Source organism: Schistocerca nitens, chromosome 9, assembly GCF_023898315.1.
Source record: "Schistocerca nitens isolate TAMUIC-IGC-003100 chromosome 9, iqSchNite1.1, whole genome shotgun sequence".
In the NCBI taxonomy this organism is placed as follows: Eukaryota; Metazoa; Arthropoda; class Insecta; order Orthoptera; family Acrididae; genus Schistocerca; species Schistocerca nitens.
The window spans coordinates 210,866,359-210,886,175 of record NC_064622.1 but is presented as its reverse complement, the minus strand read 5'-3'; the positions used below and the strand labels follow the sequence as shown (position 1 = coordinate 210,886,175).

The 19,817-nt window shown below is 43.5% G+C and overlaps 1 protein-coding gene across 1 annotated transcript in view; it reads right to left on the bottom strand.

Moving 5' to 3' along the window:
* Positions 1–19,817, bottom strand: part of LOC126204123 (odorant receptor Or2-like) — a 46,428-nt gene that overhangs the window by 21,400 nt on the left and 5,211 nt on the right. Inside the window, exon 3 of the mRNA XM_049938537.1 lies at positions 11,656–11,757. Within this exon, the coding sequence (XP_049794494.1) occupies positions 11,656–11,757 (102 nt within the window). The remainder of the gene's footprint in view (positions 1–11,655; positions 11,758–19,817) is intronic.

Below are 19,817 nucleotides of genomic sequence, written 5' to 3'. Positions count from 1 at the left end.
GCTCTGTAAATTATATGCTGCTCTGATTCCATGAAACCAGTAGGGATTGATATGTATTTTCCGCTCAAACGAAGCTGGAAACTTATTGGTAGATATTAATGTGTCGTAGCCACCCTTCACCTTTATAATAGCTTTAACCGTACTGGGGACACTTCAGTTAAACGTCTGAACAACTGTGCAGAAATTCTTGCCAAAGAGCAGAAACCAGAGAAGGTAGGCATGTTGGTTGCTGGGCTCTGGAATGAACATAACGTTCTAACCACTAATTCCCGAAGGTTTATCACTGGGTCCAGTCCGCGAGTCTGCTAGGCTGATGTTTAAGGAATGCTATTGTCCACAATGGAAGCAAGACGGAAGGAAATTCAAAACACCTTCATAGGATTTGTCGACTTGGTAAAAGCGTTCAGCAACGTAAAAAGCTGAAAAATGTTTGGGATTCTGAGAAAAATAGGGATAAGCTATAGGGAAAGACTGGTAATAGACAATAAATACAAGAGGAAAGAGCGCACAATAAAAATGGCAGACCAAGAACGAAGTACTCCGATAAAAAAATGTGTAAGAGAGGGATGTGGTCTTTTCGCCCTACTGTTCAGTCTATACATCGAAGAAGCATTGAGGAAAATGAGAGAAAGTTTCAAGAGCGAGACCAAAATTCAGTCTGAATGGATACCAATGATAAGACTCGTTGCTCACATTGTTATCCTGAGTGAAAGTGTAGAATAATTACAGAAGCTGTTGAATGTAATGAACAGTCTAATGAGTAAAGAATTGGGACTGGGAGTAAATGGAAGAAAGACGAATTTAATGAGAAGTAGCAAAAATGAGGACCGCGAGAAACATAAGATCAGGATCGATGATCACAAAGTATATGACGCTAAAAAATTTTGCTACCCAGCCGGCAAAATAACCCATGATGGACAGAGCAGGGAGTACATCAAAAGCAGACAATCTCTGGCAAAAATAGCATTTCTGGCCACGAGAAGTCTACTAGTATCGTACATGGAAGTAATTCCTGAGAATGTACATTTGGAGCACAGCACTGTATGGTAGTGAAACATGGACTATATAAAAATCGGAACAGAAGAGAATCGAAGCATTTCGGTTGTGCTGTTACAGAAGAATATTGAAAATAAGGTGGAATGATAGGGCAAAGAATGAAGAGTTCTCAGCAGAATCGGCGAGGAAAGGAATATATGGAAAACACTGGTAAGAAGAAGGGACAGGATGATAGGACAAAATTGTAGAGGAGGATATATATGGGAAAACTTCCAGCAAATAACTGAGGACCTATGTTTGCAGAGTCTACTCTGAGATGGAAAGGTTGGCGTAGAAAAGTACACTACTGGCCATTAAAATTGCTACACCAAGAAGAAATGCAGATGAGAAACGGGTATTCATTGGACAAATATATTATACTAGAAGTGACATATGATTACATTTTCACGCAATTTGGGTGCATAGATCCTGAGGAATCAGTACCCAGAACAACCAATTCTGGCCGTAATAACGTCCTTGATACGCCTGGGCATTGAGTCAAACAGAGTTTGGATGGCGTGTACAGGTACATCTGCCCATTCAGCTTCAACACGATACCACAGTTCATCAAGAATAGTGACTGGCGTATTGTGACGAGAAAGTTGCTTGGCCACCGTTGACCAGACGTTTTCAGTTGGTGAGAGATCTGGAGAATGTGCTGGCCAGGGCAAAAGTCGAACATTTTCTGTATCCAGAAAAGCACGTACAGGACCTGCAACATTAGGTCGTGCAATTATCCTGCTGAAATGTAGGGTTTCACAGGGATCGAATGAAGGGTATAGCCTCGGGTCGTAACACATCTGAAATGTAACGTCCACTGTTCAAAGTGCCGTCAATGCGAACAAGAGGTGACCGAGACGTATAACCAATGGCACCCCATACCAACACGCTGGGTGATACGCCAGTATGGCGATGACGAATACACGCTTCCAATGTGCGTTAACCGCGATGTCGCCAGACACGGATGCGACCATCATGATGCTGTAAACAGAACCTGGATTCATCCGAAAAAATGACGTTTTGCCATTCGTGCACCCAGGTTCGTCGTTGAGTACACCATCGCAGGCGATCCTGTCTGTTATGCAGCGCCAAGGGTAACCCCATCCATGGTCTCCGAGCTGATAGTCCATGCTGCTGCCAACGTCGTCGAACTGTTCGTGCAGATGGTTGTCGTCTTGCAAACGTCCCCGTCTGTTGACTCAGGGATCGAGACGTGGCTGCACCATCCGTTACAACCATGCGGATAAAATGCCTGTCATGTCGACTGCTAGTTGGGATCCAGCATGGCGTTCCGTATTACCCTCCTGAACCCACCGATTCCATATTCTGCTAACAGTCATTGGATCTCGACCAACGCGAGCAGCAATGTCGCGATACGATAAACTGCAATCGCGATAGGCTACAATCCGACCTTTATCAAAGTCGGAAACGTGATGGCACGCATTTCTCCTCCTTACACTAGGCACCATAACAACGTTTCACCAGGCAACGGCGGTCAATTGCTGTTTGTGTATGAGAAATGGGTTGGAAACTTTCCTCGTGTCAGCACGTTTTAGTTGTCGCCACCTCAGCCAACCTTGTGTGAATCTCTGAAAAGCTGATCATTTGCAAATCACAGTATCTTCTTCCTGTCGGTTGAATTTCGCGTCTGTAGCACGTCATCTTCGTACTGTAGCAATTTAATGGCCAGTAGTGTATTTGCGGCGGGTCTCATCAAAACAGGCAAAGGACAGACGACTAAAAAGTAAAGTCCTAAACCATTGCTTCATGGATACTGCTAGTTGATAAGGTCAATAGTCTTGCTGATACAAACAACAGCCGTTAGTGAACTTCCCTTCTTCTGTACACAGTACAAAAAGTGTTGTGACGATACTGAGAACGCAAGACGTCGGGTGGCAGTTGAGAGCGAGTCACGACTTGGTGACTGGATGCCTATCTGATGCCCGAGGGCGTCAGTAAAACTTAACTGTAGAACAAAACAGTGTTGCTAAACAATTCGCAAACGTTGCCGTGAGGTGCCATGCTGCTTGGGGCCCCAGGGTGCGCGTTATCAAGGATGCACCGACGCCAGCGCGCAGTCTGTGTCGACGATGGAGTGACAACGGAGACCGATGTGGTGAGACTGATGTGGTGAGACCATTCCGAATGTCAGCTATGCTGCCAGCGGCACTATTCTTGAATAGAGGCTAATGTGTATGAACAAACCGTATAGTTTAGATGGTTTTTCCAAATGTGCTTGGTTAACAAGGTGTAGTGTATAGTTGTGTGCATGACACCGCCTTCAGGCGCTTAAACCAGACAACGTACTGTTTCTTTTTGAAGTCTGATTGTTTTGGTGTACGCTCTCAGTGTCTGGAATTCCAGGAGGAAAATGGAGAAAGTTGATCAAAGAAAGTGTTCATCTAAAACGAATAAAGCTATTTCTACAATGAACAGAAGTTTGGGTTGGAAGAAAGCCAGTAAACGCTTTGATGTTCGAAAAACAACACTTACGAAGCTGTGCATCATGAACTACGGTACATCTGAGGAAGCACGAGAAATAGTTAAGATGTAAATTTGCAGTTTAGGATAAACATCTTGAAGAAGAGTGTTCAGTATTGTTTTGTTGTCGAAGTTTCTTTCTTTGGTCTCACTGTGAATGTCTATTGAAGAGTGGTGTGCAACTGGTAGAGAGAAATGAAACTGAACACCATTTCCGATACTGAATTTCTGGGAGAAAGTGAGTCAGCATTTTTTCTTAAATGCCACAAAACCTAACTGTAAGAAAGGAAACCTACATGGGCGTCGTATAGCTGGGCTCTTCAGCCCACCTCAGAAAATATTAAGAAATTTCACGGTACAGTCCCACTAATGTGAGCACCACCTATGCTCGACACCAACCACTCACAAACGGCGGGTCGCGGCACAGGCAGTGAAGGGTAGATAAAGCATGTCGGGGGGGGGGGGGGGGGGGACGAAGTAAAGTAATACAGTCCCTATCGTAATAGGGAAACGGGGTGATCTATCTGACGTCCAAAAGGGTGCGTTCATTAGCTTAGGGGCTAGAGGTGGAAGAATTTGCGAAACGGTTAAGTCTGAAAATTTGGAAATTGTTCGCGTGCCGTTGTGATTAAGGTAGGCCGTGCATTACTGAACGGAGCTTTCGAAAACCGGTTGCAAGACAACCATAATACAACACGAGCCGTAGATTACACGGCTGAACAACAGCTGGGGAGACCTGTTGGGGCGACTAGACGTGCAACTGTGGAGCAACTGACCATCCAGATGAACCAAGAGGCTACCAACAGTGTCTCCTTAACCACTGATCAAAGAACGCTGCTGCGTACTGGCGTCCGCAGAAGGTGCCTTGTTCATGTAACCATGCTAACTTCAGTTCATCGCCGACGAAGGCTGCATACGTACGCCAGTACCGCAAATGAAGTTCTACCAGTCGCGACAGTTGGCCACTTTGGATGAATGACGTTTTACGCTCCTTCGGAAAGAGGGCCATTGATGTGTACGGGCTGAAATGTCTGAAAGCAAACATCCTGCGACAAGGAAGGGAGCATTATTGTCTGGAGACTGTTTTAGTGGTATTCCCTATGTGATCTGCTCATTCTGGAGGGAATATTGGATCAATACAAGTATGAAACTGTCCTTGAGAACCACGTCCACCCCAAGATACTGTTTGGTTTTACTCGTCACGATAGTAAATACCAGCTGGACAATGCAACTTGTGACACAGCTCTTAGTGTACAGGCGTCTGCTACCATACTAAATCGCAACTAAGACCGTAACTAAAGGTGTAAGTTCAGCGTGTCTAGCACTGAAACAGGTCGTTTACAAATGGCCTGCTTCTAACCAACACACTGCCATCACTGTCACCGAAGCAGAAAAATCTCTCTCCGGAAAACACACAAATCTCGACACTGCTCTCCAATGAGCTTGACACCACTGAAGTCGCAAAAGGCGCTGGCTTGCGGTCAGAGGCATGGATGTTAAACGGCGTCTCGCCCAGAGTTGTCTTCAAGTAAACGATTTCTGACGGGTGGTTGTGTCACTGTGATGTCAACTGTTTCTCAAATTACTGCTGCAGATGCAGTGCGATGCACCAGAGCCACACGCCGAACACAATGGTCTTTCAGTAGTGCCACATTGCCATACGGAGACCTCCTTGCGACCTTACGTTCTCGTGAACACGGCTGCCTAAAATCATGTGCAGAGGCTACATTCATGCCAAGTCTCTCTGCAATATAGCGGTAGGAACAGCCAGCTTCTCGTGTCCCTATTATACGACATCGTTCGAACTCAATGAGGTGCTGATGATAGCGGCGTCTTTGTTAACATCAACTCACCATGCACAATCTCAAAGGTAACTAATGCTCATGACCGTTATAGTGTGTATGTAAAGTAAATGTGACACGCATTCTCATAGTGCTCATAATACATAATTTTTAAGTATTTGGTAATTTGTAAAAATGAAAAAAAAGACTTATGTCGTTTTGTGATCGACCCGTGTGCGTCCCACCTTTGTTCTTCATAAACTTTCCAGAAACACTCTGAAGTCAGTGAATTAGTTACGTCAAAGCGGCTATTAAGTGCTTTCATAGCGACTTTCTGTCATTAATCTGACGGCTTCATTGGAGCTGCTAAGTCGAGTCGCGTCAGGTTAACTGCGAGTACTGTTCAAAATGACTATCTCATTTAACTTAAGTCAGCCGGTGATGTTGTATTTGAGGCCTTTTGTACTATAGTACCCTGTGCGGACGAGTTCTTTAATTCCAACGTCGTCTCTTCCCTGTGTATATAGTTTCTAAATGTGTTATTATCGGTTCAAAAATGGTTCAAATGGCTCTGAGCTCTATGGGACTTAATATCTGAGGTCATCAGTCCCCTGGAATTTGGAACTACTTAAACCTAACTAACCTAAGGACATCACACACATCCATGCCCGAGGCAGGATTTGAACCTGCGACCGTAGCGTTCACGCGGTTCCAGACTGAAGCGCCTAGAACCGCTCGGCCATAGCGGCCGGCTGTTATTATCGGTGTCCCACATGTTACAGGAAGGAGATATCGTAATTCCGTCTGTTCGTTTTGTCTATTTATGGATCCCCGAAACGAAGCGTATACAGAAATAGATGGATCACTTGCTGCTAAAGCCTTTATTATCCGTAAGCAACGCCGAGTGAGCTGAATTAAGGACCTAGTTAGGCTGGCCAACCATTTAGTCAAGAGATCCTAAGTGATTCTTGTGTTCTGGCTTAGGTTCCGTGACCTCCTGACTGTCGGAATCCTACAGACGGAATTAAGTGTTCTCCGATTGAAGGTGTGTACTGTTTCGTTTTTCATTATGTAAAGAAGGCCGTGCTGGTTCGGTACTAGAAAACGTATTTGCTCCAATACTTTGGTGAACTGTAAACAGTAAGATTTACCTTTCAGTTAAATTTTTTGTGTTATGGTAAATTACATTTTCACCAAAGGTTCGTCTTTTTAAGTAATTGTCTGCCTGGCAGCCCTTTTTTTTAATTCAGTGGGTTACTGCCGTGTTTTGCTTTCTGTGAATGAAAATACTGAATATGGCGGACCGTTGCTCTTTAGCTTATTGCATTGACTGTTACTTTAAATTCTACAACCAGTGGTTTTCTGTAAATGATAATACTCAATTTCGTTGCCATTTGCTCTTTCACTGATCGAATTTGTTATTATTCAAAATTCTACAACCAGTTGGTTTCTATAAATGACAGTGCTGAATCTGGTGAGGAGTTGGTCCTTTACGGATTGGATTGGTTAATCCTTTACATCCTGCCGCCATTTGCTTTCTGCAAGTGATAATACTAAATCTGGTGGGCAGTTGCTCCTGTATTTATTGCACTGATTATTCGTTTCAATTCTGCCACCATTTGTTTGCTCTGAAGTATTATTCTGGCGGTCAGTTGATGCTTGATTCATTTGTTTATTCTATTAAATTCTGCAACCAGTTGCTTCCCGTAAGTCGTAACAGTACTCTTGTTAGCGGCTGGTGTTTAATGTTTTGTTATTTAAATGCTGTCAGCAGTTGTTTTCCTTATATTGAAATTGATCTGGCTGGCAGTTTTATTAAATATTGAAGACTTTAAAGTATATTTTAGCTTTTGGTGAATTTTGCCCTCGTATCTCTTGGTAAAGTATTACTATAAATGTTGGAGGTAAGTGTTACGCTTGTGAAATTTTTTGTGTGAATAAAGTAGTTTGTTTAACTATGAATAAACGTTTTTGATTCAGAGCCTTGCCACTCAACACCAACTCCCTACCGCTTTCAGAATTTACTACTCGCGAGTTTGTAAGTTATTCAGCGTCTCACCGAGACACTGACCGCAGAATGCGAAACACGAAATTTATAAAAGGAAAGCACAACAGTTCATAGAGATACGTGTTCTCACAGTCTAAGCCAGTGGTCGTCAACCAGCGACCCACGGGCCGCGTGAGTTTCAAATTTTAGTGCGGCCCAGGGTTCTCATCATGTATTTTTTAATAATATGCGTTTAGCAACTAGCAGCCTAATCCAAAAACGTCAACCAACTGCGAGAATAGTTAATAGTGCACTTTTCCTGCTTAGTAATAAAAATACTTACAGAGACAGTAATATTTTGAGGTGCGCATAGTTTTAATTGACATAGGTGAATTCAGTTGTGAGCTAAGTAAAACTAGCCGCTTACGACAGGGGAAAGGGATAAATTGCTTAGCAGTTTAAGACTCTTATTTCCTTTTGGAGCAAGTGCCCAATAATTTTATTCGACGAAGAAATCAGGAACAGCCAACAGTTGTGAGTGGTACTTATTTATTCATTAGCTGTTTCGAATTTCCATTTCCATTTGTAACAGCTACTAATGTTTAATAGCTACTGATGAAGGATAACGGAAATGTATCCAAAATTACATCTGTATATGCATGATATTCCGCAAGCCACCTAAAGGTGTGTGGCGGAGAGTACTTTCGGTACCACTATATGATTCTTCCAACCCTGTTCCACTCGCGAATAGTGCGTGGGAAGGATGATTGTCGGTAAGCCCCTGTATTGGCTCTAATATCTCGAATTTTCTCCTCGTAGTCTTACTCCTGAAAAGTGCTGTCCCGAAATTTCAATACTAAATCTCTCCGTGATGCACAACGCCTCTCTTGTAATGTCTGCCAGTGGAGTTTGTTTAGCATCTCCGTAACGATCTCTCTCCAGCTAAACGATCCCGAGACGAATCACGCTGCTCTTCGTGGGATCTTTTCTATCTCCGCTATCTGTCCTATCTGATAGGGATCCCAGATAGGTGAACAATACTAAAGAATCAGCCGAACAAGCGCCTTATAAGCCACTTATTTCGTGGATGAGTTACATTTCCGTAAGATTCTTCCTATGCATCTGAGTCTGGTGTCTGCTTTTCCCGCTATCTGTTTTATATGTTTATTCCCCTTCAGGTTACTCTGGACAGTTACGCCTGGATATTTCATTGCAGACGCTGTCTCCAGCTGTTTGTCATCAATAGTGTAGCTGTATAGTAGGGGGTTTCTTTTCCTATGTATGCGCAATACGTTACATTTAATTACGTTCAAGTGCCAGAGTCTGCACCATTCATCAATTCTCTGCAGGTCGTTCTGCAATTTGTTACTACTTTTTGGCATTGCTACTTTGGTATAAACAACTGCTTGATCTGTGAACAGCCTTAAAGAGCATCCGACGCTTTCTACTAGATCATATATATATATATATATCGTAAACAGCAACGGTCCTATCACACTTCTCTGTGGTACGCCTGATATTACCCTTAAATCTGTCGATTTTTTTCCATAAACATTTGCAACTGTTGGCTAAGCCTGTCTCCCTCACTGAATAAAAATATGCTGGAGGAACTATAGAAGGCGAGTTAAAGGTGATCGCCTCAGGGGCAAACCTTACCGCAGGGTGAGATAGATTTATCGTTGCAGGGTGAGGGGAAATGGCAGGGGGAATGTTTGCTTGTTCGTCTTCCAGCGCTGACAACTCATGGATGTATGTATCTCGTACCGATCAGTTGCTATGTTATAAATTTAAAGCACATTAACATTGACTCGTAAACGCACATTATGTATTACCAGTAAAAATTTGTAGCTAGGAATATGAAATCATATTAAGTCTGTTGTAATACAGTGCGCTCAGCAGGAGAAAAATAACATTCAAAATATTTATAATAGTAAACATTTGTGATCATGTATCATATCGCATTGTGCATTAAAATAAAAGTACAGTTATTCTTGTTAAAAAAAATTAATCATCCGCTGACACATAACAACACTTCTTCAGGCAGTTAGTGTGTCAGAATTTTTGGGGTCGCTGAGGGTGGCAGCAATCAAATAGAGAACAGTCAACATGATGCAATCTAAATGAAGCGACTTTTAACGATCAGAATTTGGGGGCAGCGGCAAAGTTACCCCACCCTTAATATAGCTAGTCAGTTAAGGGTGGGGGAGGTGAGGGAGGGTCACAACATACTAGTTAACAATAAGACCTGTATACAGGGTGTTTCAAAAATGACCGGTATATTTGAAACGGCAATAAAAACTAAACGAGCAGCGATAGAAATACACCGTTTGATGCAATATGCTTGGGACAACAGTACATTTTCAGGCAGAAAAACTTTCGAAATTACAGTAGTTACAATTGTCAACAACAGATGGCACTGCGGTCTGGGAAACTCTATAGTACGATATTTTCCACATATCCACCATGCGTAGCAATAATATGGCGTAGTCTCTGAATGAAATTACCCGAAACCTTTGACAACGTGTCTGGCGGAATGGCTTCACATGCAGATGAGATGTACTGCTTCAGCTGTTAAATTGTTTCTGGATTCTGGTGGTACACCTGGTCTTTCAAGTGTCCCCACAGAAAGAAGTCACAGGGGTTCATGTCTGGCGAATAGGGAGGCCAATCCACGCCGCCTCCTGTATGTTTCGGATAGCCGAAAGCAATCACACGATCATCGAAATATTCATTCAGGAAATTAAAGACGTCGGCCGTGCGATGTGGCCGGGCACCATCTTGCATAAAACACGAGGTGTTCGCAGTGTCGTCTAAGGCAGTTTGTACCGCCACAAATTCACGAAGAATGTCCAGATAGCGTGATGCAGTAATCGTTTCGGATCTGAAAAATGGGCCAATGATTCCTTTGGAAGAAATGGCGGCCCAGACCAGTACTTTTTGAGGATGCAGGGACGATGGGACTGCAACATGGGGCTTTTCGGTTCCCCATATGCTCCAGTTCTGTTTATTGACGAAGCCGTCCAGGTAAAAATAAGCTTCGTCAGTAAACCAAATGCTGCCCACATGCATATCGCCGTCATCAATCCTGTGCACTATATCGTTAGCGAATGTCTCTCGTGCAGCAATGGTAGTGGCGCTGAGGGGTTGCCGCGTTTGAATTTTGTATGGATAGAGGTGTAAACTCTGGCGCATGAGACGATACGTGGACGTTGGCGTCATTTGGACCGCAGCTGCAACACGGCGAACGGAAACCCGAGGCCGCTGTTGGATCACCTGCTGCACTAGCTGCGCGTTGCCCTCTGTGGTTGCCGTACGCGGTCGCCCTACCTTTCCAGCACGTTCATCCGTCACGTTCCCAGTCCGTTGAAATTTTCAAACAGATCCTTTATTGTATCGCTTTTCGGTCCTTTGGTTACATTAAACCTCCGTTGAAAACTTCGTCTTGTTGCAACAACACTGTGTTCTAGGCGGTGGAATTCCAACACCAGAAAAATCCTCTGTTCTAAGGAATAAACCATGTTTTCTACAGCACACGTGCACGTTGTGAACAGCACACGCTTACAGCGGAAAGACGATGTACAGAATGGCGCACCCACAGACTGCGTTGTCTTCTATACCTTTCACATCACTTGCAGCGCCATCTGTTGTTGAAAAGTGTAACTACTGTAATTTCGAAAGTTTGTCCGCCTGAAAATGTACTGTTGTCCCAAGCATATTGCAACAAACGGTGTATTTCTATCGCTGCTCGTTTAGTTTTTATTGCCGTTTCAAATATACCGGTCATTTTTGAAACACCCTGTATGTACAGCACTAGGTCTGTCTATCTGTTTTGCAGCCTTTGTCCCGCATCAGCGAGGTGTCGACCTTGTTGCTATTGATTTGGCAGTGTTAGTTGCAGAGGGTGGCCGGATGCCCTTCCTGCCATCACCCCGAACTCCCTGGGATGGAAGTAGTGCACCCCAGCTGTCCGCGTCTAGTGTAAGCCATGTAATAGTGCGAACATTTTCAATTGTCTGCAAGTCGTGTAACTGAGGCGGAACGCGGGAACCAGCCAGGTATTCACCTAGCAGGATGTGGAAAACATCCAGGCGGAGCGGTATACCGGCCTTCGTGGTTAAACCGCCAGGCGGATTCGACCCCGGGCCGGCGCGCCTACCCGAGTCCAGGAAGCAGCCCATTAGTGCTCTCGGCTACGCTGGCTGGTGTATGTGCGGCGCTAGGTGCTGCCCGGAAATGTCAGTATAGGCTATTGTGCTAAAAAGTTTGACGACTACTGATCTAAACAGTTTAATGGTTCATCAGTTTGTATATTGTGAGGAGATCCTTAAGGAGAATTGTCTGTGTCTGGTCTCGCTTGACCCTGGTACTTACCTGAACAGTGACACTGTTGGCTGCCCAGCAGTAGAGAAACACGTGAGCGCACGGAATTGGCAGGAAGGATGCACACTCAAATACGGCTCCGAAGTCCTCGTTCTGTAAAGTGAATGCCAGGAGAAATAAATCTTCTTCGTCACTATTGTTTGAATTCTATTGTGCCACACCAATTCTGACGCACAACTGAAGAGTGGAAATGGAATAGGTTGTAAGAGCCAAATGGAAAAGGAAAAAACAATGTATCCTTGTTTCTGTATAACTAATTTACATTCAGAAAGTAAATTCTGAAGGTGGCAGGGGTAAAATACAGGGAGCGAAAGGCTATTTACAATTTGTACAGAAAGCAGATGGCGGTTATAAGAGTCGAGGGACATGAAAGGGAAGCAGTGGTTGGGAAGGGAGTGAGACAGGGTTATAGCCTCTTCCCGATGCTATTCAATCTGTATATTGGGCAAGCAGTAAAGGAAACGAAAGAAAAGTTCAGAGTAGGTATTAAAATCCATGGAGAAGAAATAAAAACTTTGAGGTTCGCCGATGACATTGTAATTCTGTCAGAGACAGCAAATGACTTGGAAGAGCAGTTGAACGGAATGGATAGTGTCTTGAAAGGAGGGTATAAGGTGAACATCAAGGAAAGCAAAACGAGGATAAGAGAATGTAGTCGAATTAAGTCGAGTGATGCTGAGGGAATTAGATTAGGAAATGAGACACTAAAAGTAGTAAAGGAGTTTTGCTATTTGGGGAGCAAAATAACTGATGATGGTCGAAGTAGAGAGGATATAAAATGTAGACTAGCATTGGCAAGAAAAGCGTTTCTGAAGAAGAGAAATTTGTTAACATCGAGTAGAGATTTAAGTGTCAGGATGTCATTTCTGAAAGTATTTGTAAGGAGTGTAGCCATGTATGGAAGTGAAACATGGACGATAAATAGTTTGGACAAGAAGAGAATAGAAGCTTTCGAAATGTGGTGCTACAGAAGAATGCTGAACATTAGATGGGTAGATCACATAACTAATCAGGAAGTATTGAATAGGATTGGGGAGAAGAGAAGTTTGTGGCACAATTTGACCAGAAGAAGGGATCGGTTGGTAGGACATGTTTTGAGGCATCAAGGGATCACCAATTTAGTATTGGAGGGCAGCGTGGAGGGTAAAAATCGTAGAGGGAGACCAAGAGATCAATACACTAAGCAGATTCAGAAGGATGTAGGCTGCAGTAGGTACTGGGAGATGAAGAAGCTTGCACAGGATAGAGTAGCATGGAGAGCTGCATCAAACCAGTCTCAGGACTGAAGACCACAACAACAACAACAACATTCAGAAAGTTGCCAATATACACTGATAAGCCAAAAAGTTATCACAGCTGTCCATGATGACATTGGATGCCAACTTGTGGCGTTGTGGGTACGTGACGCGGTGGTGAAAGTATGTAAGCGGAGCAGACACGGAAGAGAGATAAGCCTAGCGAATATATGGGCTGCAAATGGGAAATCCACTGAGATCGACTTTGACAGAGGGCCGATTATTATTATGCAGAGCCTGTGAACGAGTATTTCAAAAATGGCGAAGCTGCTCAACTGGCCACCTGCTACTATCTTGAGCATCTACGGAAAAGGTACAAGGGTACTGAAACTACCACTAGGCGCTAAATGGTTGGACGTCCACGACTCTTCACAGAAGGTGGAATTTGGAGGCTTGTCTGCTCTGTAAAGTAGGATAGATGGTGTTCTGTACCACTTCTGCTGAAATCGCACATTGATAAAGCACGCACAGGTGTTCATAGCACACTGTCGAACAAGGAGCTCCGCAGCAGACCAGCCCTATGTGTTAACATGTTGACCCAACGACACCGTCGATTACGACTGCAGAAGGAAGAGGCCATCCGTATTCGACCGTCTGTCAATAGAAACGTGTCGGTTCTTCGAGTGAATCACATTTTAGCTACACTAGGTCGCTTGGTCGTGAACGGAGGCTTGAAATGTACAGCGCCCCACTGATGCTGGATGGTGGGAGCATTAAGAGCAATAATACGCTGCGGGAGATATTTTCTTGTGCTTGCATGGCACTTGTGATAGTACTCTAAGACTCGCTGACAGCTGCGAACCATCTGCGTCCCTTAATGCTCGATGTCTTCTTCGACGGCGATGTCATTTATTCAGCAGTATAATTGTACGTGTCTACGAGACAGAACCGAGCTTCAGTGATGTGAGCAGCATTACAACGAAAGCACATTGGTGTCTCGGCAATCAAATTCGCTTGACGTAAATCCTATGGAAACTGTCCGGTTGCTATCGAGCGCCATCACCACCTATGCAAATCGGTGCCCCGTTATTTTTGTAAATTACATGACCTGAGCTTGGGCACTGAATGCACATCCCTCCACAAACTAATAACCAACGGTCGGGTCCCTGATATGCAGACTCAGCAATATATTTCGTTCCGAAGGCGGGCAAACAAGCTATTAAGCCGGTGCTCATAATATTTTGGTCCATCTGTGTATTCTAAGGCCACAGCATTATGTTGCACGCCACGATACCACAAAAACTAATGAGAGAAATTAGAAAATAAATACTTGTTCAAGAACGGTCTAATTACCATACTACAACTAACGTCATTCTCAATGCCAGTAAGATTGTTTTTATGATATGACTATTGAAAAAAAGAAAACGACATCCAGCCCCTGTTAATGATGCTATTCATTTAAATATATAGTGCCTTTAACCGGTTCGAGCCGACAGGTCCGTCTTTAGATGGCTGTTAACGTTTTTATTACATTTGCAGTTCTTTAAATTAACTGCAGTATTCTGTTTCACCAACAAATTTAAACAACAGTAAATGTAATACAAAAGTTAACAGTCGTCTGAAGATAATGAACCTGTCGGTTTGAAATCGGCAACTGCACTATTTGAGTAAATAAATAGTATTTTTAACTGTGGCTGCTTGCTAGTTTCTTCTTTGTAAGGATGAACTTGTGTTACAGTCTCTAAATGTCCGTTTTCCATAAAATAACAGAAAGAGTATTTTGTGTTATGTTCCTATTGACACTGAGACACTACGTTTTATTTCTGATGATATAAATACAGAAATACAGCATTCAGTTTTTACCTCATAGAAATGTAAAAAACCAAAACTAAACAAAAAAAAAAGAAAACACTTAACGTGTTTTTTAAAGCCTCGAACGCCAGAGGTAAGCACAGCTTGGCACTAGCAATGTATTCCATCACTCAGTGCATGTTCGACAGACGTTCTGTATCTACATATATACTCCGCAAGTTATCGTACGGTGCTTGGCGTAGGGTACCCTGTACCACGACTATTAATTTCCTTTCCTTTTCCACTCGAAAACAGAGTGAGGGAGCAACGACTGACTAATGCCTTCTTAGGAACCAAAATTTCTCGAATTTATCTTCGTGGTCCTTCCGCGATACGTATGTTGGCGTTAGTAGGATCGTTCTGCAGTCAGCTTCAAATGCTGGTCCTCTACATTTTCTCAATATTGCTCGTCGATTATAACGTCGCCTGCCCTCCATTGACTCCCATTTGAATTTCCGAAGTATCTTCATAACAATTTCGTGTTATTCGAATGCACGTCTACTTCCCGCCTCTGAATTGTTTAGATGTCTTCCTTTTATTCGACCTGGTACGGCCCCCTAAAACTCCAGCAGCACTCAAGAATAGGTAGCACTAATGTCCTTTATGCCGTCCCCTTTAGACATGAACCAAACTTTCCCAAAATTCTTCCAATAAATAGAAACGACCGTTCGCTTTCACTACCACAATCCTTAAATGGTCGTTCCATTCCTTATCGCTTTGTAACGTTACACCTTGATATTTAGACGACGTGACTGTCAGGCAGGACATTAGTGATGCTGTATCCAAACATTAAAGGATTGTTTATCCTATTCATACGCATTAACTTACATTTTTCTACATTTAGAGCGCCGGCCGGTGTGGCCGTGCGGTTAAAGGCGCTTCAGTCTGGAACCGCGTGACCGCTACGGTCGCAGGTTCGAATCCTGCCTCGGGCATGGATGTGTGTGATGTCCTTAAGTTAGTTAGGTTTAATTAGTTCTAAGTTCTAGGCGACTGATAACCTCAGAAGTTAAGTCGCATAGTGCTCAGAGCCATTTGAACCATCTACATTTAGAACGACTTGCCATTCATAAAATCAGTAACAAATTTTGTCTAAGTCATCTTGTATCCCCCTACAGGCACTCGGGTTCGGCGACTTCTCGTAAACTACATCATCATCAGCGGAAACCACTGACTGTTGCTCGCACTGTCCCCCAGATCATTTATGTATATAGAACATAATAGCGGTCCTGTCACACTTCCCTGGTGACTCACACAAATACCTTTATTCCCGGTGAAAACTCGTCGTCTATTAGCTACTCGTATCTGGGATGTGTGACAGGACTGGGGGAAGTGGCAACAAAACGACTATTCACGTTGGTGTGTAGAATATATGAGTCTGGCGATATACCATATGACTTTCGGGAAAGCATCATCCACACAATTCCGAAGACGGTTAGAGCTGACAAGTGCGAGAATTATCGCACAATCAGCTTAACAGCTCATGCATCGAAGCTGCTTACAAGAATAATATACAGAAGAATGGGAAAGAAAGTTGAGAATGCGCTAGGTGACGATCAGTTTGGCTTTAGGAAAAGTAAAGGGACGAGAGAGGCAGTTCTGACGTTACGGCTAATAATGGAAGCAAGGCTAAAGAAAAATCAAGACACTTTCATAGTATTTGTCGACCTGGAAAAAGTGTTCGACAATATAAAATGGTACAAGCTGTTCGAGATTCTGAAAAAAGTAGGGGTAAGCTATAGGGAGAGAGGGGTCATATACAATATGTACAACAACCAACAGGGAATAATAAGAGTGGACGATCAACAAATTGGTTCAAATGGCTCTGAGCACTATGGGACTCAACTGCTGAGGTCATTAGTCCCCTAGAACTTAGAACTAGTTAAACCTAACTAACCTAAGGACATCACAAACATCCATGCCCGAGGCAGGATTCGAACCTGCGACCGTAGCGGTCTTGCGGTTCCAGACTGCAGCGCCTTTAACCGCACGGCCACTTCGGCCGGCGGACGATCAACAACGAAGTGCTCGTATTAAGAAGGGTGTAAGACAAGGCTGTAGCCTTTCGCCCCTACTCTTCAATATGTACATCGAGGAAGCAATGATGGAAATAAAAGAAAGGTTCAGGAGTGGAATTAAAATAAAAGGTGAAAGGATATCAATGATACGATTCGCTGATGACATTGCTATCCTGAGTGAAACTGAAGAAGAATTAAATGATCTGCTGAACGGAATGAACAGTCTAATGAGTACACAGTATGGTTTGAGAGTAAATCGGAGAAAGACGAAGGTAATGAGAAGTAGTAGAAACGAGAACAGCGAGAAACTTAACATCAGGATTGATGGTCACGAAGTCAATGAAGTTAAGGAATTCTGCTACCTAGGCAGTAAAATAACCAATGACGGACGGAGCAAGGAGGACATCAAAAGCAGACTCGCTATGGCAAAAAAGGCATTTCTGGCCAAGAGAAGTCTACTAATATCAAACACCGGCCTTAATTTGAGGAAGAAATTTCTGAGGACATCTGCTAAGACATGAGGGAATGACTTACATGGTACTAGAGGAAGCTGTAGAAGGCAAAAAACTGTAGAGGAAGACAGAGATTGGAATACGTGAAGCAAATAATTGAGGACTTAGGTTGCAAGTGCTACTCTGAGATGAAGAGGTTAGCACAGGAAAGGAATTCGTGGCGGGCCGCATCAAACCAGTCAGTAGAATGATGACCAAAAAAAAACTGTACAGTACACGTATAAATTTCAGAGGTGGCTTCCAACGATACCAGAGAACTGATCTTTGTGTTTTGCACTGGCTTCACACAGCACAAACTTGACAATTCCTCGCTCTACCCTTGACGTTTCTTGAAAAAATAAAATTCCTACAAATTATTTCCAGGTTTCTTAAATAACCAAGATACCGAAACACCAGGCATTCATGAGAAATTGTATATAATTACGAAATTATCACGACTTTTGTCTTTCCATCAACTTCTGCATTGCAGCATAACACTCATTCCTTATGTTAACAGCGTCCGTCATTCAAATTTGGGTTTCCTGTGATTTCCCTAAATCGCTTCACGCAAATGCCGGGTCGGTTCCTTTTAAAGGGTACGGCCGATTTCCTTCTTCGTCCTTCCCAAACCAGAGCTTGTGCTCTAATGAGCACAATTAAGTTAATATGGGGTTACAAACTCTCCTCTATTTAGTAGATCCTTAACGGCGTTAATGAGTAAATCTTGGTCTTCACGCTGTCTAAAATCTTTATGCAGTGGTGGAAAACTTTAACTTCCTACACTATGTGATCAAAAGTATCCGGACACCCCCAAGAAACATACGTTTTTCATATTAGGAGCATTGTGCTGCCATCTGCTGACAGGTACTCCATATAAGCGACCTCAGTAGTCATTAGACATTGTGAGAGAGCAGAATGGGGCGCACCTCGGAACTCACGGTCTTCGAACGTGGCCAGGTGATTGGGCGTCACTTGTGTCATACGTTTGTACGCGAGATTTCCACACTCCTAAACATCCATAGTTCCACTATTTCCGATGTGATAGTGAAGTCGAAACGTGAAGGGACACGTACACCACAAAAGCGTAAAGGCCAACCTTATCTGTTGACTGAGAGAGACCGCCTACTCTTGAAGAGGGTCGTAATGTGTAATATGCAGATATCAATCAAGGCCATCACACAGGAATTCCAATCTGCATGAGGATCCACTGCAAGTACTATGACAGTTAGGCGGGAGGAGAAGAAACTTGGATTTCATGGTCGAGCGGCTGTTCGTAAGCCACACATCAAGCCCGTAATTGTGTGTGGTATGAGGAGCGTAAACATTGGACGACTGAACAGTAGAAAAACGTTGTGTGGAGTGACGAATCACGGTACCGAATGTGGCGATCCGATGGGAGGGTGTAGGTATGACGAATTCCCGGTGAAAGTCATCTGCCAGAGAGTCTAGTGCGAACAGTAAAATTCGGAACCAGTGGTTCTATAGTGTGGTCGAATTTTTTATGAAGGGGGCTTGCACAACTTATTGTTTTGCGTGATACTATCACAGCGCAGGCCAACATTGATGTTTTAAGCACCTCCTCGCTTCCCATTGTTGATAAGCAATTCGGGAATGGCGACTGCATCTATCAACACGATAGAGCACCTATTCATAATGTACGGCCTGTGGTGGAGTGGTTACATGACAATAACATCCCTGTAATAGACTGGCCTGCACAGAGTCCTGACCTGTATTCTGTAGAACACCGATGGCATGTTTGGGAACGCCGACTTCGTGCCAGGCCTCATCGACCGACATCGGTACCTCTTCTCAGTGCAGAACTCCGTGATGAATTGGCTGTCATTCCCCAAGAAACCCTTGCGCATGTGCCTGAACGTATGCCTACGAGAGTGGAAGCTGTCATCAAGGCTAATTGAATTCCAGTAATACCGATGGAGGGCGACACGAACTTGTAAGTCATTTTCAGCCAGGTTCCCGGATATTTTGACCACATAGTGTAAGGTTGAGATGGTTTGCTTGGTAACATTTCATTTTTTGCAGCATTTTGCTAGTTAACCAGCGTACTAAGACCATCGGCAACTCGGTTTTCGGTGCCCTTAACGTGCACAGCCTCAAACATTGTCAGTATTCTGGTAGCCCACAGAGCTATTCGCCTGATCTTACTAGGCCTACATAGCACTATGATCAATGCCTGGTAGTCAGTCTCGAGCTGAAAGGTTTATTGTGTTAACTGATTTACCACAGACATGTCAGCATCAGCAACTGTTTTCGTGAACTGAGATCAACAATTTATGCAGAAAGGAAAAATACGGTGTAAGACGCATCCTCACGAACTTGACACTTGTCACACCAACAGAACATTTTGCACCCTTGAAATCGTCAAGGATAGAGGGAAGTGGTAAATTTCATAAACTGAAACTGTCAAAAGTACGGCTATAGTCATTTAAAAAGTATCATTACATCAAAAACAAAGTAACTGAGTACACCCAAAACATTCCGAGAAGATCAGAAGGTGTGGGCAATGAAGCAATTGTCAGGTTGTTAGAAATCTTCCATTT